This window comes from Astatotilapia calliptera, chromosome 23 (genome assembly GCF_964374335.1).
Source record: "Astatotilapia calliptera chromosome 23, fAstCal68.1, whole genome shotgun sequence".
NCBI lineage: Eukaryota > Metazoa > Chordata > Actinopteri > Cichliformes > Cichlidae > Astatotilapia > Astatotilapia calliptera.
Genome location: NC_137443.1, coordinates 46,764,166 through 46,783,992, shown reverse-complemented (window position 1 = coordinate 46,783,992; position 19,827 = coordinate 46,764,166). Strand labels below are relative to the sequence as shown.

At 40.5% G+C, this 19,827-nt stretch overlaps 3 protein-coding genes across 3 annotated transcripts; 1 reads left to right on the top strand and 2 right to left on the bottom strand.

Annotated features, from left to right (window-relative positions):
- Positions 1-2,382: 2,382 nt before the first annotated feature.
- On the bottom strand, positions 2,383-6,477 carry LOC145424062 (keratin, type I cytoskeletal 18-like). The gene is made up of 8 exons (XM_080296853.1): positions 6,023-6,477; positions 5,820-5,902; positions 5,547-5,703; positions 5,303-5,464; positions 5,095-5,220; positions 4,696-4,925; positions 4,109-4,143; positions 2,383-2,929 (listed from the first exon to the last, which is right to left on the bottom strand). Exons 1-8 carry the CDS (start codon positions 6,404-6,406, stop codon positions 2,556-2,558), a joined length of 1,551 nt encoding a protein of 516 aa, XP_080152979.1. The 5' UTR covers positions 6,407-6,477; the 3' UTR covers positions 2,383-2,555.
- A 129-nt stretch (positions 6,478-6,606) lies between these two features.
- Positions 6,607-10,887, top strand: LOC145424063 (intermediate filament protein ON3-like). Its single transcript, XM_080296854.1, has 9 exons — positions 6,607-6,924; positions 7,642-7,850; positions 7,955-8,015; positions 8,097-8,192; positions 8,338-8,502; positions 8,584-8,709; positions 8,811-9,031; positions 9,142-9,167; positions 9,814-10,887. The coding sequence occupies exons 1-9, from the start codon at positions 6,766-6,768 to the stop codon at positions 9,819-9,821; spliced, it is 1,071 nt and encodes a 356-aa protein (XP_080152980.1). The 5' UTR covers positions 6,607-6,765; the 3' UTR covers positions 9,822-10,887.
- Positions 10,888-15,525: 4,638 nt separating this feature from the next.
- On the bottom strand, positions 15,526-19,827 carry LOC145424060 (G-protein coupled bile acid receptor 1-like). The gene is made up of 2 exons (XM_080296852.1): positions 19,566-19,827; positions 15,526-17,926 (listed from the first exon to the last, which is right to left on the bottom strand). Exon 2 carries the CDS (start codon positions 17,594-17,596, stop codon positions 16,571-16,573), a length of 1,026 nt encoding a protein of 341 aa, XP_080152978.1. The 5' UTR covers positions 17,597-17,926; positions 19,566-19,827; the 3' UTR covers positions 15,526-16,570.

The following is a 19,827-nucleotide window of genomic DNA, read 5'->3' as shown; positions in this document are numbered from 1 at the left end:
GCAGAATTTTGAATTCACTTTTGGATTTAACAGGAAGCCAATGAAGGGAAGCCAAAACAGGAGAAATCTGCTCTCTCTTTCTAGTCCCTGTCAGGACTCTTGCTGCAGCATTTTGGATCAGCTGAAGGCTTTTCAGTGAGTTTTTAGGACTTCCTGATAATAATGAATTACAGTAGTCCAGCCTGGAAGTAATAAATGCATGAACTAGTTTTTCAGCGTCACTCTGAGACAGGATATTTCTAACTTTAGAGATGTTGCACAAATGGAAGAAAGCAGTCTTACATATTTGTTTAATATGTGCATTGAAGGACATGTCCTGGTCAAAAATGACTCCAAGGTTCCTCACAGCGTTACTGGAGGCCAAGGTAATGCCATCCAGAGTAAGAATCTGCTTAGATACCATATTTCTAAGATTTTCAGGGCCGAGTACAATAACCTCAGTTTGATCTGAATGAAGAAGCAGAAAGTTAGCGGCCATCCAGGTCTTTATGTCTTTAAGACATTCCTGCAGTTTAACTAATTGGTGTGTGTTATCTGGCTTCATGGACAGATAGAGCTGGGTGTCATCTGCATAGCAGTGAAAATGTATGCTATGTCTTCTAATGATGCTGCCTAAGGGAAGCATGTATAATGTAAACAGAATCGGTCCTAGCACTGAACCCTGTGGAACTCCATAATTAACCTCAGTGTGTGAAGAGGACTCTCCATTTACATGCACAAACTGGAGTCTATTAGATAGATATGATACAAACCACTTGTTGGTGAGTATTTTAGAAATTGCTAATCTACTGACATTTTTCCCAGACAACCAACTCTGGAGTTTACAGAGGATGGTCTGAACAACAGAAAATAAACACAGTGAGCTGCAAAATGTTGCTGCCAGAGGAGAACAGCCAGACTGCTTTGAGCTGAAATGAAGGCAGCAGTAATTCAAATAACCACTTGTTACAACCAAGGTATGCAGAAAAGCATCTCTGGATGTGGAGAAAATCACAACTAATGGGTGGGCTGCAGCAGAAGACCACACTGGGTTCCACTCCTGTTAGCTAAAAACATGAGTTACACAGGCTCCCCAAAACTGGAGTATGTCTGGTCTGATAAGTCTAGATTTAGTTTCAAACCTTCAAATAGTAGGTTGGTGTAAACAACATTAAAGCTTGGGTCCATTCAAGCTGCTGGGGATGGATAATGGTGCTTGGTACCTTTGCACTTCTGAGCTCTTAGCTCCAACTGAACATCCTTTAAACACCACGACCTACCTGAGAAATATTGTCCATTCTTTATGACCACAGTGCACCCATCTCCTGATCACTGCTTCCATCAGTCAACTCAAACTGCTTTCTTCAACATAATGACTTCACTTCAAAGCCAAGAAAACATCTTTGGGATGCGGTGGAACAGGAAATTCACATCATGGACGTGCAGCAGACAAACCGTAAGATGCTGGACCAGAATCTCTGACGATTTTTTCCAGCACCTTGTTCAATCTGTGCCACGAATAACTGAGGATGTTCTGAAGACACGAAAGGGGTCCAACCCAGTACTTGCAAGGTGTACTTAATAAAGCATAGAAATCTCTGCCTTTCATGAAACTTTTGGTTTATTATGATGTTTAAATGCAAACTTAAACATAAATTGTATCAAAGCTCTTGGTAATAAAAAGACTAAATGACTGCTCTTTTACAATATCAGTTTACATGATAGTAAATAAATGAAAACGGATACAGACGCACATATAAGTGAGTTTGTTTGAATTTGTATTCATAACACTGTTTTTGATGAATTTCTTTCAACCATCTATTTTTGTCACATCTGTTTTTACTATTTGTTCATCTAATTTCACAGATGAGATAGAGGGATACTTGTTAAGCAAACATTTGAAGGCAAATGGCTCTTAAATGTGAATATTTTGCTCTTTTTCTGTCCTACCTTATGGCAAACTGTATAAGCTTTGGGTTGAAGCATTGGTGGACTTTCTAAAAGACATTTGAGGATGTTTCTTGTTGCTAAAGCTATAGTGACTGGGCATATCTGAACATTAAGAGTTTTAAGGCGCCAAAAATGAACTTTTGTCTGTGAAGACTAAAGTTTTTATTTAAGACAAAAAAATAAATAAATGAATGAGAGGTAAAACTTGAGGGGGTAGGGACAAATAAGTAAATACTTCTGCCTACTCCTTTTCAAACAAATAATGGAATGATATTTTGTAATGATTGTGAAGGCACATGTTTGAAATGTTTGAAATAAAAATGAACTTTAGTCTGTGAAGATCAAACTTATGCCAATTTGTGATCCTCTTTTTCTGAGTGACTGCACTATCACTGCAGTAACTGCCAAGTAATTCATGTATGAAAGAATAAATCAATAAGACGCTGCTGAGCATTTGTCTTTCAAAACCACATCTTTTTATTTCATGCACAGCTGAGAACATAAACCACAACAGCACCTCAGAGTAACTTTACAGGTTTGACAGCACCAGTACAGAAGGCAGTTTTAATTTGCTGAACAGCAGAAAAAGAAAATAACCGAACTGAAAAAAAAGAAAGCATTTAAGATCAAGCTGTCACCACTTCACCCTCAGTTACGGGCTTTTCTTCTTCCTTTTCGGAATCAGAGGAGGAAGAAGAGGAGGAGGAAGAGGAGGAGGAGGAAGAAGAAGAGGAGGAGGAGGAAGAAGAGGAGGAGGAGGAATCCTTCTTAGTTTTGGACTTCTTGGACTTTTTAGATTTCTTCTTTTTAGCAGAGCTGCTGACTGCAGCCTCTTCCCTGCTACTAGCATTTGAGTCAGCCTGGATGGGGGGTTCCTCCTCCACTTCAGGAGCTTCTGGGGGGGCTGATTGATTAGAGGGAGCGCTTTCTTGTTTTGCAACTACTTCTTGTTTTATTATTTCACCCTGTTCCGGAACGTCATCTTCTTTAGTTTGTTGCCCTGTAAACAAAAAGACATATTTTAGAGGTTACAAATATGCCTTTAGTCAGTTAGTTCCTGTTACCTGTTTATGAGTTTGCTGAGAATCAAAAATATTTGGTTTAATGGTGATTGATTAGCTTTTGAAAATAATTATTAATTGGATTAAGATGTAGAGTTAAAATATGGTGTTATTGCAATGGTCTAGTGCATTTTAGTGATGCGGCTAGCTTTAAAGAGGTAGTTTAGAAATGTTGGGAAATGTGCTTATTTTCTTCCTTGCTGATGCCTAATGCTAGTTAGTGTTGGCACCAAAAGTATCAGTGGGTGACACTATGGAAGCTTTTTTATGCTACTAAAAAAGAAAAAAGGTGAAGACTTTTGGTTAATATCTCCAAAGTTTTACTTAATGACTCAGTATTTTGAAATTTTGACCACTCAAATTTTCAGATTAGAGTCTCAATTTTTTTTTAAATAAATAACTCAAAATTTCAAATTTCAACTTTACTCAAACTTTGAGTTATGCATCCCAAAACTTTGACTAAACTTGAAATTTCAATTTAATAACTTGAAATTTTGAATTGGCCAACTGGACATTAATCCAAATTTTGTGGAGGACTTTTTTATAGTAGCAGAAATCAGCTTCCATAGTACACAGCTATTTGTACACACACACACACACACACATATATACACACACACATATATATATATATATATGTATGTATGTATGTATGAATGTATCTAAGTAGGTGATTCATTATTTTCTTTTTGCTAAGCTAAGTTAAGCTAACTGTCTGCTAGTTATACTTAAGGGACTAAAGTAAGACTTGTAACTACCTTCTCATCTAATTCTTGGCAAGAAAGTCAGTAAGCATACTTCCCAAAACTGTTAACTCAGCCCGCAGTGATGCGAAGGTAGCATTTAGATTTTTATTTTTGATTTACTATTTTTCTGTAATTTCCTATTTTTGTTCACATTTAGAGTCCTAAAGGGAAGACAAGGGTCAGATTCTGGTATCTTTACTTTGTTTCCTGTTGGAGTGGAGTCATACCAAACTGAAAGCATCATAGGCAGTAACTGACCCAAGTCTTGTTTAGCGATATGAATCTTGCTGATCAGGTCTCGGCACGTGGATGCGTGACAGACACGTTCATTGTGATTTAACTTTTTTTTTTCTTGGCAGATCCCAAACTTACCTTGCGGTATTGCATCCGTTAAAGCAAACTCTGCGCTGTCAGGGAAGAAAAGCATAAAGAGCTAACACACCAAGTGGGAAATAAGCACACAGTGCCAACATTCACATGGTGTTTTCCCTTAATGTTGAACCGTAAAACTACATTAGGTAAAGATTTGCAGGCTAAAAAAAGCCCTTACCAGGAAATTACAGACATTAAAACACAACGTGGTTTCACCTTAAAGCAACAATACAGGAAATATAAAGAGAATAGTGCCTCTGTTTTCATTCTGAACTACTTATTTTATAGCTATTTTGTTACCAACTGCCCTCGCCAGAAATGCTTTTAACAAATAATCAAATTTATTAAAGATTTATTTTCATTTTCTATAACTAACTGAATTAAATTAAACAAATGACAGCAGATCTAAAGATCTGGTTTCATATAAGATGTCAGTCCTTTGGGTAAAAGTGCTGTGTTTTACTTATTATGTATGGAGGTAAAGCACCACATGACTAAACAGACACTCTGTTCTGCCAGCAGGCAAACCTGTTTTATACCCGCAACAGGTTTAAAAGTAAACAGGATGCACCTGCCATCATCCTTACTTTTCAACATCATCAAATAAGCGAGAAAGAAGTTCTTGGTACTGTTCGAGTTCCTTCTCCAGCTTCAGCTTGACAGACAGCAGGTTTTTGTTGGCGTCTAGCTGCAGCTCCACCTGTTCCCTCACGTCTCCGAGGTCCTGCTGCAGCCCATGAATGATCTTGTTGGATGGCTCCAGGCGATGACCATACTCCATTTTGATGTTTCTCAGGGTTTGCTCCACAGTGCGCAGCTACCAATGAAAAACAAACCTTAAGAATACTCGATATTGATATTTTGTTCATGTTTTCTGTTTCTGTGTCAACAAAAGAGAAACGTCAATCTTGTCCTGATACTGAGATTGTGTTTCTTTTGTAATGTACTGCATTTGTACAGTCTTGTATTCACTCTTGTGCGCTTACCTTGTTGTTCTTGGTCTGAATCTGAATTTCCAAAGTTTGCTTCTGTTTCTGGAGATCTTTGAGCTCATTCTTTCCAGACTCCAAGGCCTCAGTATTCTGGGCCTCTTCCACCTTGATGGTTTCAAACTGGGGGAGAAATAATATGATGAAAACAGTGAGAGAAACTGAGACAAGGAAGCACATCATTCCCAGCTTTAATCTTCCATACCTTCTCTTTGTACCATTCATCTGCCTCCTTCAGGTTCTTCTCAGCCACTTTCTCATAATGTCTGCGGACATTCTGGACAACGTCACTCAGGTTGTTGTCCTGGGACTTAATCTCCACTGTCACATCTGAGTCCTTGATCTTCTCAAGCAGAGAATCAACCTCCTGCAAGACAAACACAAGTTACAAGTTTCACACAATACAGCACTGAGCGTGTGACTTTTAACATGCTGGTTTTCCTCCTTACTTTCTTGTGTTCCGTCTTGAGACGCTCAAGCTCATCATTAACCATTTCGATCTCTTCCCTCGTCTGGTCGCAGCTCAGTTTGGTATCATCTTTGGCCCTCTTCAGATCCTCCAGGTCCTTTTCTAATTCTTTGCATGCCTTATTCTCATCATCCAGCCTGCATCAACAGAAGGAGCCTGGCTTCAAACTTCACAAACGCTACAAATGCTATGTTGCTGTTACAAATTTGTCGTTTATTTTCTGAGCCCTTGCCTGGACGGCATTCACACTCACTTGTTCTTGAAGTCTTCATTTGCCAGTCTGCTGTTATCAATCTGCAGCAGCAGCTTTGCATTGTCATCTGTGATGTCTTTGATCTGATCAAATAAGGATATGCATTAATAGTTAGAATTTAAGATTACATTAAAGAAAGTATAGTCAGAAATTTATTTGCATGTTAATTCCAAGAATGAAAGAAAGAAAGAAATCTGACCCACCTCCCTTTTGAGGTTATCCAGGGGTTTCAGGATTCCATCCCAATCACGCCCCTCGGGTACTTTCCTCTTGGCCAGGATGTCGTCGATCTCTTTCTGCAGATCGTTGTTCTCCTCCTGAAGCTGCTTCACTCTGTTCAGGTAGCCGGACAGCCGATTGTTCAGGGTCCGCAGTGTCTGCTTGTCGTCACCGGGAGCGACGAGAGTTTCCGGGGCGCTCGGAGCCTGGGAGGCTACGGGCTTGGCAGCAGCTTTATGGATGGGAGCCGAATCTTTTTCTGTCTGGTTGCCCAGCACTTTGCGCAGCCCATCCAGGGTCGACACGGACGCCTTGGCACCCCTTCCCCCGGCTCCACCAAACATGCTGGCAGCGCTGTTTGAAGGCATGATGATCGTTGCTGGATGAAAGAGTGAGAGAGAGCAGACACTGACACCGAGCGTCTAAGGCGCCTGATGGAGGATGCAGGTAGTTCTTATACTTGTTTTTTCGCACGAATCCGCCCCCCAGAGACGCCATTGGCCCCGGTGCTCCTGGACAGACTGGTTTAGAGTCGAAATTCAAGTATTTCACGTTGACCTTTCCATTTAATATCGCACTTGTCCTCTCGTGATTGGACGCACGCAGAGTTTGAGGCAGGTGAGGGGTTGTACCTGTCCACCTATAAAGAAGGTGATCTGCAGGGCTGCAGGCGCCTTCTCCCCTCACCTGTTCAGCCACACTCCAGCTCTTCGCTTCAAGCTTCAGTATGTCCAAACCAAGAGACTACAGCAGCCAGTCCTACTCCCCCAGCAGCAAGAAGCCGCTCAGAAGCGTCCCGACCGACAGAGTCGATTCATCGGGAAAATCCAAGGAGAAGAACGAATTGGTTGGACTCAATGACAAGTTCGTCGCGCTCATTGAAAAGGTTTATTATTATTATTATTATTGTTGTTGTTGTTGTTGTTGTTGTTGTTGTTGTTGTTGTTGTTATTGTTATTGTTATTATTATTGGGTTGTTGTTTTTGTCTTTCTTGTTGTTCTTATTTGTCATAGTGCAACCTTTTGGTTTATAATGACATGCCAAAAAATGCTTAACTGGGTAACAACAGTTGAATAATAAGTAAATAAATCCAAATCTGATGAATAAGCAGAGACAGAATAAATAAATTACGCGCACACACAAAAACATCCTGTTTATTTGTCCTTCCGTCTCCGTCTTCGAGGATTATGTTTTTTGTTATATTTAAATGTTACAAGTCTGCGTCTGCGCGCTTTGTTTTTTACATTTTAATTATCATTAATTTTTGGATTTTTCACTTATAATTATTTTTCTTTTTAAGTGCTTTTACTGCGATTTGAAAAAGTGCAAATGGCCCATGAATAGTGTTTCCTGTCGGCTCAAACCAATTATGTTACCGGAGGCCACAAAAAACAAGTCTATCTGCAGTTCATTTTCTTCATATGCACATAATCAGAGATAGGCCTGCACGTAGGATGCCACCTTGTGGAAAAATGAGAAAACGTCAACGTCTAAGGTCAGCAGTGAGTCGCCATTATCACGTGCAGTATGGAGATTAAGGATTCCACAGAGACACATTGTTGTGATGCATTCCTACCCATGTTGTCTGTCTGTGTCTTGTAGGTGAAAAACCTGGAGAATGAGAAGAGAAGACTTGAGACAAAGCTGAAGATCCTCAGGGAGCAGGAGGACTACAACGGGAAGGTTGAGTATCTTGTGAAGCAGCTGGAGAACGAGCTGGAGCAGCAGATTGAAAGCTTGAAATCCGACCAGAGCAAACTGCAGCCTGAGCTGCAGGAGATCCAGGACGAGGTGGAAAATACCAAGGAAAGGTCAGCAAATCACAGGGCGGCTGATTTTACTGAACATGTTGATTGTTGCAATAAAACTTGTAACTTCATCAGTTTTTCACCTTTTTATTTGGAATTGGTTTCAGGTATGAAGACCAGTTGCGCCAGAGAGGTGACCTTGAGAACGACTTTATTGTGTCTAAAAAGGTACTGTGAGCTTTAAAGTTTTATTCATCACTGTGTCGTCACTGGAGGCACATGTATGTATATTTAATGTGTGTGTTACAGGAAGTAGACGAAGGCCACTTGGAGGCAGTAGCTCTGGCTGTGGATCTTGAGGACCTGATGAGAACAATGGCCTTCCTCAGGCTCGCATTTGATGAGGTAATGAAAGTGATGAAAATCCACTTAGTGACACTGAATTAACAGTATTGGTAATTACAAATGACAGGTGGTCTAATAAATTTGGTGTGTGGGTCTTTTTCTTTGTCTCCACAATAACTCACTGTCTCCATGTCTGCCCCTGCAGGAGATCAAGGAGCTGGAGTCACGCATCCAGAACAAAACAGTGGTCCTACAGGACAACACCAGACGTTCTCTGGACATGGACCAGTTCATCAAGGCCGTTGAGAATCAATATGCTACCATGGCTACCCGCACCAGGGAAGAGGCTGAGCAGTGGAACCAGAGAAAAGTATTTTTCTATGATTGCTTATATGACATTCAGTCTTACCGCAGATGTTTTGAGTATTTGACCTCCCTGTTCCCACTTTAGATGGAATCTCTGGTCCAAACTGTAGGAGAGCGCGAGCAAGAAGTGCGTGACATAAAGAGGGAGATTTCAGACTTGCTGCGTCTCATCCAGAGGCTTACAGCAGACCTGGAGAGTCTCAGAAGGAAGGTTGGTTCCCCTTAGATACATTATTTGGACAGTATTTAGTCAGCACGCACGTTGTCCATCTAGTCACTGCTAATGTTATCTTATCTCTGTTTTCCCATCAGGAAGAGGCCCTCATGAATGACCTGGATGATGCTAGAAAAGAGGGTGAGGAAAATCTCAACAAGGCCCGGGAAAATATCGCTCTGCTGGAAGATTGTTTGAAGCGGGCCAGGCAGGACTTGGCTTCACTGATCCGTGATCACCAAGAGCTGCTGAACATCAAGCTGGCCATGGACATCGAGATCAACACCTACCGCAAGCTGCTGGAGGGCGAGGAGCAGAGGTATGTAAGCAGAGGGAGCATCGAAAAACCAAAGAGAAAAAATAATAATAAAATACCGTATTATCTAAATGTAGTGCTTGTACTAATATCTGTGTCTGCTCTATCTCCAGAATGAGCTACCTAATGCGCCAATCAGGTGAGAACCTTTGTTGTCTACTGACACATAAGTGTATACATTTTTATTCTTTATTTTACTAATTCTGTACAAATTTCCCTTTAATAAAATCAAAAATCTATATCTTCTAAAGACAGTGGTTCCCAATAGTTGTGGCTCAGGATCCCTTATCGTGTTCTTTACTCAGGAATAGTTGAGTGAAAATATGAGTGATGATTTTATTCGTCCTTTTTTTTTAGTGTGAATATTGTTGGTGCTAAAATTGCAAAAACGGAGTTCTGACACTTGCAGAATATTGTCCTCCAAGCCCCAGTGTGGGATCTGAGCTCTAGCTTCAAAACCACTGAATATAAAGTGATTCATTTCTTTCTAATAAACCACTAACAAAGCTTTGTCATCCAATAATGCATTACTGCTGATCAATGTGACTATTTCACGTGTCCAAAAAGGCCTCAATTTTGGTCATCCAGTAAACCAGTGATGTCAGTAGAAACCAACAGAGAGAGTTAAATAAAGCAAAACGTTAACACATAAAAAAAGATCAATCTAAATTGAAAAATCAATCAAAAGCGAGCCAAACCAGTAACATCCATTTCACACATATCAGCATTCTCATGCTTGATAAATTTTTTTCATCCTACTAAAATCAAACCTCTTTTTTGCTCAGATTTCTAAAAACAAACCAACCAATCCAAGTCCTTACTTGCACGCAGACGTTCACCTGCCGCCGACGCGATACGTGCCAGCCAAACCGAAAGCCACCGAACCCACCCCTGTCCGGGATATCGCCGTCACCACGCCCACCATTGCCCCGGACACCACTATTGTCCCACCAGTGTCCCCTGCCACCAAGAAGCGCCTGTTGATCCGGTTGGAAGTGGAAGAAGGCAAACTTGTGTCTGAAAGTTACCAGTACACTGACTGATTGACTGGGACTGTCTGTCATGCCTCTGTCTGCAGCGTTAGAGTATGTCAGCTCAATCAGTCAGAGTCACCGATGGGGCTTTAAGCCTGTCCCAGCTGACATGGTGCCAGAAGAAGTGTGCCTGAGCTGGTCACAGGCCGATATCCGCAAACTGTGAATCAATGTGAATGAAAATGTGAAACTAATTCAAACGAAGTTAAATTTATTTAAATTAAATATCCAGATTTTTTTAAATTTGTTTTTTATATATAATAATCTTTTTTAGTTTGTGTGCTTTCTGGAAGAGTGAGCAGTAACAGCAGCTTCCCGGCAGGTTGAACGTTTGCCTAAAAATTGTGCGTGAATGTGTTCGTGTCAAGCAGTGTTTCTGGAAATGTTTTCTTTTCTTTGTTCGCATTCGTAAAGGCTTGTGGTGCTCCATTGTAGTTTTGGTTTTTTCTATTTCTCTTAAACATTTGTGAGCGAAATAGGAATCGGGCAGCTCTCTGTAAAAACACTGCAAAGGTTTCTCAGCGACATCAGCAGCAAAATAAGGAACTTGGAGGTTTAAAGGTGCAATTAAAGGAGTGGAGAGGACATATATGCATACGTTTCTTCATAAAGTGACAACAGGGCTTGGAATGGCTTTTCATGCAAAAACAAATCAGAATATTTCAGTGGTGCTGTAAGCTGTGCATCTTTACACAATGCTGCAAAGGGATGTTTTTTCTTATGTGTGTGGGACTTCTTACCTCAGCTTATGCCAAAGTGACATCTATCATTTGGGTGAATGTGTGCAGCGCAATAGCAATAAAATAATTCATGAAGCAAAAATGATTAATGTGTCTGCTGTCTTCATTTCATACTTACTAAGGCACAAAATTATATAAACATATATCCAACCCAAATTCTGGAATTAACCAAGGAATGATCTATTATCAGTGCAGTGATTCATATGTTTCAGCTGACAACAGGTGGTTTACTAGCTGGGCCCACGTCCTCATTTTAGGTTTGACAGCGTTTTGTAGTAGATAAAGGCGAGTGGCTTAAACATGAATTGATCTGCGGTTTGGCCTAACAGCTATTCAACACAGTAATAAAACCTGGAAGGATAATGGTGAAGAATCATCTGTGAGACAGAGATTTGATTAAATCAAATTGTAAGAAATCAACAGTAGAATTCAAAGTTTGGTTTAATAGTGAATGTAAGAACATTTTCATGCAATGTACGGCCTTAAGAAAACACTTATCAGTGAAGCCAATGAGAAGGTTTCAGTTTAGGGAACATAAATATTGGCGTTGGGAGCAGTGGAAAAAAGTTGTTGCCTGATGAGTCGGTTCAGAAGAAAAGTGACCAGTAACGCCTACCAGGCAATCCTGTAGGGGCACTGGGGCAACTACCTTTTTTGGGGGGCACCTTGCCCTCTGACTCCTGTGGATATTCATCAGCCTGAGCTATTTAAAATGAATCATGTCCAACTTATGAACAAACATCTTTTGAAAGCTGCGACAGGGTCTCTACATTCACGTTGGAGCATTAGCAGACCCACAGAGCCACATTAATGAGACATAATGTCACATCCCTGGCATTGTGTTGTCTTTGTTCTGCTACTCCAGGTTTCTAGTTTCCTTATTTCGTGATTTCGTGTCTCTTCTCTGTTCTGCGTTTCTGTCCTTGTTATAGTTTCTGCATCAGAGTGCCTTCAGTCCTCACTTTTCAATTATCTTTTCATTTCTTCCTGTTTCACACTGCGGGTTTGTCGTCTCGTGTTTCGGTTTTGCTTCCTGGTTTTTGTTTCCCTGCTGTGGGATCATCTGCTCTGCCGTCAAGTACATTTTACCTTTACTCGTGTTACCTTCGTCTAATATGTAAGTTTGTCTGATCATGTGAAACATTTAGGTTTAACAAATATACAAAAATAGGAGATCAGAAAAGCAGCAAACACTTTTTCACACCACTGCATATCGCTGGGCTCAGTCTGCACCTGGGTCCTCTCATTCTTCAATGACAGAAAATTTATAAGGGTCTCAGCAAATGTGTTGTTTACTATAATATCAAACTACTTATTAATAGTTTGACATTATATTTATAAAATCTCCAGACCAGAGATGTCAAACTCATCTTACATCATACACAGCCTACTTTCCACTTTAGTGGGCCAGACCAGCAAAACTCCCTTTCCCGCAGTGTAAAGATGTTTAACTACACATTTAATCTAATTTAATATCAGAAAAAGAATTGCAATTTTAACAGGAGGTCTTGGTTTTTCTACATGATAAAGAAATGCTGCTGTAGTTAATGAAAACAATCTATCAGTACACATAAATAGATGTGTAAACTTACAGAAAAGGTTCTGGTAGCGTACTAACCAGGCGCTCCTGCAATTACAATTACAGAAGAGTAATTCATGTTTAATAAATCAGAATAAAAAATATTACTATTATAGAAACCTCGGTTTTATTGTTTATCTGTAACATTGGTATAGTATGAATGGTTATGGAGGAGATCTTTATCAGCAGGAGAAGCTGTAAAAACACTGAACATACAGGTAAAAGTCCAAAATGTGTGCCCTTGTTTACATTTTCCAAAGATGACCAGTGGGCTGGATTTAAGTCTTTGCCAGGATAATTCTGATTCTGGCCCTCGGGCCTTATGTTTGACACCCTTGATTTAGACACATTTAAAGCCCGGTGCATTTGTTAGACGAATATATCAGCAGGTCTCCAGCTGATTAAGATAAAAGTGAGTCTTTAGCAGATTAGCTGGAGCCCAGCAGTCCCTGTTCCCTCCTTCCCCTCCCGGTTCTCCTCTGTCTTTCTGATTCATATGTACATGATATTCCAGTCTACATAACCACTGGAATATCCATTGGAACATGGCTTAGCAAGGCACCTTCCCTCGACTCTGGCTTTACAAATGTCAGTTCAGTTCAACCTTCCACTTAATTTGATTTGAGTCTCTTTTCCACCCGCCTACTGTTTGCAGACATTTAAAACCCCATTCTGATTGACTGGGGAATCAAGCACCGCGTGTTCTGTTTAATCAAGCCTCAAATACAAAGCTCGTTTCCCCTGGATGGATCTAGAGGCAGCAGATGTTTCTCGTGCCACCTTTTTAAAAGGATTCACTACTTGCAATGATTTGTCTCATAAAACAGAAACCAGAATGTTGTAGTTTTGTGGATTTTTATGTAATAATGATTTTTTTCTTATTATTTTCACCACGTGTCTCTCCCCTGTGTGTTTCTGTATTACGGACCCATCTCCCCTCTTGAGCTTGCATACCAGTACATAGATAAATACTGGTGAGGGAAGTAGCAAATATTACGGGGGAGGGGTGCCAGATGGAAAAAACTACAATTTGATGTCCAGAGCGAGCATTACAATGAGCTATGAAATGTACATCTGACACAAGGACATTTCAACAAACCTGCAATTAGATTGTGTTAGAGAAGATTTACACCCAGCTGTGATATTCTGCAGGCACTCACTGTTTGTAGTAATACAATTCAAATAAACAGCATACTCGATAAACATCAGTGTGTTAGTAAGCTGACATTAGCAGTTGTACCAAAGTGGTCGTGTCTAATTAGCTTTAAGGTTGCCAGCAATTTCTTGAGACCAACAAGAGATGGTGGTCTTTGACTTGCAACATGGTGATAATTCTCTATTTTAAATCCTCCTCTGAGTCATGCCAACGGGATTTAAGTTAGCCATTTATATTTTTTTCCAGGGCTAACAAATAGAGCCAATAAGGAAGAACTAATAATTGCAATGGCAAAAACCTGTCAGTCCCCATAGACTCCCATGTTAAAATTTCCAGAGCTCCAGCAGAAAAAATAAATAAATAAATCAGATTTTGCAGGCATTATGGACACGTGACACTGTCAGGCCAAGTGAATATGCCTAGACACACAATCCTGACCATCTGTGTGTCTAGGGCTAGTCCTGACCATCAAGCAATCACCGGTTGCTAGGGGAGAATTTATATTTTATGGCCAGTTGACAAGTGGTGTCTGGAGGTTGTTGGCAATAAATCTGAAGACAAGTGCTAAAGCCACTATGCAAAAAATGTGTGAGATGTTGTTTGCTGTTGCTGTGTGAAATTGGCCACAAAGAAGTATACAGTACTGCACCAAAAGCCTTCTTGCAATTACTTTGGTCACTAATAGGTCGCCAGAAATTCGAATTGTCTGCAAAGCACCTGCCAGGTACTCTCCGAGCACTAGTAGAATTGCAAAAAGTAAGACAAATGGGAAATGGAGACTATTTGCATTCAAGTAAAAGTTACACCTCATGTGGGCTCCAGCACTGAGGCAGAATATTTATTTTGAAAGCAAATGATTACTGTTTCCAGTTTTCATTAAACCTTTTTGAGTTTCACTACTGTTCGGCTAGTAGTTAGTGAGGCTTTGCATACAAGTAACAAGGTTTGTGGTGCAGCACCCTGAATGGAAGAGTCGCGTCATCTCCATTCACTCCAATGGACCATTTTTTACAACAACAGTGGACCGTGGAGCCTCACAATAGTGCCAGAGGTTAGCAACATACGCTGGCCGTACCATCAAAATATAGCTGCACAGAAGATTGGGAAGATGTTTAAAAGTAAAATTCCATGCTGTCAGTACACTCTGATAAAATTAACTTGTGCCATACAATGCATGCCTAATATATTGGTAGGTCTACCAAAACATTAGGAGATTTAGATGCTGTAAAAATCGACGACCTGTCACTTGATTTAAATTTGCTGCGAAGCACAGCTGGAACTATTCGAAGTCTCCTTGTATCACATGACAATCCTAACCATAACCTCTCTGACACAGCTTACTCAATGGCTCTACCTCTGTTACCAGTTTTACCTAGTGATTGCTAGCAATCTTGAAGAACCACTTGGCAACCAGTTAGAAAATTCTATGTTTCTGACGACTTGACAGATGATTGATCAATAAGTTCATTATGTCATGAGAGACAACTACAAGGTTGAGACAATTTTGACAAACAGCTACATGCAGCTACATGCTAGCTGTGTGCTAGGCTACAGCTAATTTGAATAACAAAACTGAACCACAATGCTGTTGGAACATTTTTAAAAGGAACTATCTGAGAAATAATTTGCTGTACTAACACCCCATCCAAGAAGTTTGTTCTTGAGTTTTGGTGAGTGAATTTGTTGCACTTATTTTAGTGAATATATGTATCTGTGTGTTGGACCTGTAAAGTCTACGATTCACCTTACTTACCAAATTTGCTAGCCTTAGTTGATAACCTAGCAAACCACAATCTCGCTCAAAAATGTTTTCTTCTGTATGGAAAAATGTGCATCTTTTAGCGATTTTTTATTATTAATGCTGAAAGACACCAGTCGCTTAAGGTTAGGAAAATTCAGAATACTTTAAGAATATAATGGAATTGTACCAATTTAGAAAGTCCAAGCAGAACACCAAAAACTGTTTGTCCAAAATGCACGTAAAAGGCTTTCAGAGGAAATGTTTATTCTAAAGTTCTAAGAGGTAACGTAAGAGGTTCACCTATAGTTTCATTTACATAAGCAGAACATATTTGTACATGCACAAAAACTAAGATTTCTATAAAAAACACAGAGTCATTGTCTTTATATTAGTAGTGCCTTACTTCTGTGTCATTCTAAACTGCATAAAATACTAAAAAGCGGATGTATTTCTGGGTGAAAAGTTACCTTCTTCATCTTTGTGAGCTCAATTTGTAATATTTAACATAAGTCAATTTAAATACCAGTGGAAAAATCTGTGAAAAGTTATCAAATGAGGATAGTTTTCTCTTTTAAAAAAAAGAAAAAAAGTCCTGCAAAATGTCTATTACAGACTAGGTCCTTTGTTTTCAAGATGGTTAAAATTCCTTCCAGAACTTAATCTGCAGAATAGCAAAACTGAGCACTTTATTCACTTTTATACTTCTTTATTCTTATTTGGTTCCAGTCTTCATCTTTCTAGTTACCTTTGCTAATATGGATATGCCTAACAATGGTAAACTTTAAGAAACTGACACTTCAAAACCTAGAAGTAATAGTGGTAGAACATTAGGGGACTTTTATTTTATAAAACACTGATAAATAAGTGTCCACGTGAAATGGTAAACGGCCTGTATTTATATAGCGCTTTACTCGTCCCTAAGGACCCCAAAGCACTTTACACATCCAGTCATCCACCCATTCACACACACATTCACACACAGGTGATGGCAGCTACATTGTAGCCACAGCCACCCTGGGGCGCACTGACAGAGGCGAGGCTGCCGGACACTGGCGCCACCTGGCCCTCTGACCACCACCAGTAGGCAACGGGAGAAGTGTCTTGCCTGAGGACTGTCCAAGCCGGAGCTCGAACCGGCAACCTTCCAATTGCAAGGCAAACTCCCAACTCTTGAGCCACGATCGCCCTCTAGTAGATGTGGGGGGGTTTTCTGCTGTAGAGCCATATTTCTTATTTCTCTTTCAGCTTTCTGTAGAATATATTGATAAATATTTAGATAAACCAGTATCATTTCAGACTGTGGCTTCCTCTGATGCCTGTGTCCTTGGCCTCCACCTGTCTCTGAGTTTCTGGAGAAGTTTTAACGCAGGTTCTGTGTATTGCCTGTTGGCCAAGCCCAGCACAATCGGCACTACAGCCATGCTTCCGATACCAGTGCAGGACAGCACAATGTGAGTGGTAGAACTCCGCTTGGGGTCGCTGACCACCAGTGCTATGGAGACATGCATGTAAATGAGGTAGGGAACCCAGCAGGCGAGAAAAGTCAGCGACACTGCTACCACGCAGCGCGTGTACCGCAGGTTCAGCTTCTGCTCCTGGTCAGAGGCCTGACTTCCTCGCTCCACCGAACGATGGAGGCGGCATATGTCCTTCAGCTGGCCTCGGGTGATCCACAAAACATGGCCGGTCATGGCGGCGATGGCCAGAATAGCAGGTAAAACAAGTCCATACACCTCCAGGAAGATAAATGCATTGGGGAACACCCTCCTGTACGAGCAACAGCTGGTTGTATTTGCTAAGCAGTTTGAAAATGCCGTTAAATTTTGGGTACTTTCGCAGCAACTGTTAAAATCTGACCCTGTCCAGTTATTCCAGCCAAAGGCAGGTAGAGATGCATACAAAAGTGCCGGAGTCCACACCACAAGCAGCGTTAAGGGAAAACTGCGATGCATCCACAGGTTACTGTAATGCAAGGGGTCAATAATGCATATGTAGCGCTCATAGTGAACCATTACCAGGTTGAAGAGGAACGCCAAGAAGAGGAAATTTGGGAACACGTGAGCCACCAGACAGGAGCTAAAACTTAAATGCCTGTTTAGACCCATCAGCGGTATGAACGGCAGTGCCACGCCCGTACACAAGTCGGCTACTAACAGGCTGAGGAAGAAGTAGTTGGGCGTGTTGTGGAGTTGGCGGTTCCAGGAGATGCCCAAGATGATGACGAGGTTGGCCAGGATGATGGAGGTCGACAGGGGAATGGTGATGATGTAGATGAGTTGCTCTTCAGAGAGCAGAACATAGGAGTCGTCAGAGTCCATCGTTAGTCTTTATAAACAGATATCTGCATATGAATATGCAGACTCTGTCAGCAGGGGAAAAGATTTTCGGTATAAGCTGCTCGTAGTTTGAATATCACTGACCAGTCTTGTGTAAGCAGGACTGGATTGCTTTCAATTAAACAGTCCACTAGGAGACCAATGTCAAAACCACCTCTTATCATATATCAGCAAGTTAGCATTTTAAGCTTAATTCACACTGAGAGTTTGCCCCATGAGGTTTACTCAAACTAGCTAACGGTTCCCAGATTGACCGATTGTAGGTGACTTCCTTCAACTTCCTCTCATCTGCAGTCACCCTGTCAAGGTACCCTATAAGGAATGAGAAACAATGATAGTATAAGCAGAGGAGACCACAAAAACTGAAAAAAAAAGGTTAGACGTGAGAGTTACATGTCTGATGTAAGTTAAGTCTGATGTCTGGAGTACATGCGTCTGTTATTTGTGGAGAAGCATAAGGAGGCTTGAAAAGGGAAAGAAATGCAGGTGAATAAAGATCAATTATTAACAATTTGGTTCCTTTTCTGGTTTCAGAACAGGAAGAGAATGATGCCTGAGCACTGAGTAGATAAGGATTAACTGTAAAAAAGTGTAAGACCTACTAGAAACAACATAAAATAAGTTCAAAAGCAAAACTAACCAGAATTTGACCTATGATAACAATAAACAACAGCCATGCCTTGTTAGTCTTGCACAACAGTGTATTGTAAGAAAAATGATTTAAAAGTTTCCCATTTGTTTTACAGGGACACAATTTTAGTGCCTTAAAGCAAGACTATGTGTCTTAAACTTTTGAAGTAAGACCTAAAAGTTATTTCAAGCTTTTAACCAGGTCATTTGAGCCTACGTGGTCACCACAAACCTCCAGAGGCAACTCGGGCCTACTGCAAATAATGAGGTAAAATTGAAATTGATTTATTCCCTCTATGGAGGGCCGATGAGGAATTTGGTCTTAAGGACCAAGGAAAAGTCGGAACGCCTCCAGAGCTAAAACAGACTGAATGAAAATCTAAGCACATTTCAATCAGATGAAGTTGACAAGAAAGTGACAAAGTGGAAAAGGAAATTAGCGTGAGTACACGCTGTGCACATTCAGCGCGCTTGCTATTTATATTCAGATCTAGAGATCGCATTTTTCTCTCGTATGAGTGAGCAGCTGAGTTAGACGGGCAGTCCGACAAAAAAAACCTCACTCACAGCAAGTTAAATGAGCAAGAAAAACGGCGACAGCTGTAGCCTGCAACGCTGGATACCAGGCACATGTCATTTAATAATTCATCAGCTGGGACTCTGCAGTTACAACAGCTTTTGTGTGTATTATAATTCACAGAGTGATGCATATCCTGTCACAGTTAGTTTATAGTCAGGGGGAAATGTGCAGATTCTCACAGTGACCTACAATAAACCACGCCTATGTGCTGCACGCATGTTTTATATCACCTGGTTTAAATCCTTTGAAAATAAAAGTTTTATAGCCGTTCAAAACAGGAGCATTTTCTATAACCGTCCAACACTTTTTACACTGTGGTGCACTTTATGTCTGACACGTGAATGTTTCCAGCATTCACATACATGTAAAAAACTCGGTGATGGGACTTTAATGGTATCAAAGTCCTGTTACAGTCTTAGCAAACAGTCTTTAAAAGCTCTTAAAAGGCGAATACACAAAAACACATTGATTTTTTTTAACAACATCGCCTTAATGTGTTGCTTTCTGAGAAGCTTTGAGGGCTTCTTGAAATTATTTTTCAAGTCATTTTCCAGAGCTTTAAAAAGTGCTCGGGAGCAAAGCCAGTCATGCACAAAATAAAACTGTGTTGTTTTAAACTGTAGATTTTTAATGGAGAAAAATATTAGATCACATCAGAGCAGCACTGTCAGCAAATAACATGTCAGTGCATAAAATATGTTTCTGAAACAACAAAAACAAAAGCATCAATAAAGCCTTTACCTTTTTGTGATGAATAGTCCAGTCACGTATGTTTGTGAGGAGAATTTAAAAGTCCACTCTCTTCTTCTGGTAACTTATTATTTCTCCTTCGTATCATCCCCAGCAGCTATAAACACTAACGAGATCCACCATAAACTACTTTCTTTACCCTTTAAGATCTCTTCAGTGAACCTGACCCCAGCAGCCTTTGCAAAACCTAACCACAAACTAAAAAAGAGGCAGAGTGAGCAGCCAAGTGTGTGGCTTCCTCTCTGATACTTTA

What these genes read in the sequence shown, in the direction of transcription:
- LOC145424062 (XM_080296853.1), bottom strand. Translation starts at nt 6,406, where the DNA reads ATGCCTTCAAACAGCGCTGCCAGCATGTTTGGTGGAGCCGGGGGAAGG. An exon ending in AATGAAGACTTCAAGAACAA is followed by an intron (nt 5,704 to 5,819) that starts GTGAGTGTGAAT and finishes CTGTTGATGCAG; the next exon opens with GCTGGATGATGAGAATAAGG. An exon ending in TTATTTGATGATGTTGAAAA is followed by an intron (nt 4,144 to 4,695) that starts GTAAGGATGATG and finishes CTTCCCTGACAG; the next exon opens with CGCAGAGTTTGCTTTAACGG.
- LOC145424063 (XM_080296854.1), top strand. Translation starts at nt 6,766, where the DNA reads ATGTCCAAACCAAGAGACTACAGCAGCCAGTCCTACTCCCCCAGCAGC. An exon ending in ACTTTATTGTGTCTAAAAAG is followed by an intron (nt 8,016 to 8,096) that starts GTACTGTGAGCT and finishes TGTGTGTTACAG; the next exon opens with GAAGTAGACGAAGGCCACTT. An exon ending in AGCAGTGGAACCAGAGAAAA is followed by an intron (nt 8,503 to 8,583) that starts GTATTTTTCTAT and finishes TTCCCACTTTAG; the next exon opens with ATGGAATCTCTGGTCCAAAC.
- LOC145424060 (XM_080296852.1), bottom strand. Translation starts at nt 17,596, where the DNA reads ATGGACTCTGACGACTCCTATGTTCTGCTCTCTGAAGAGCAACTCATC.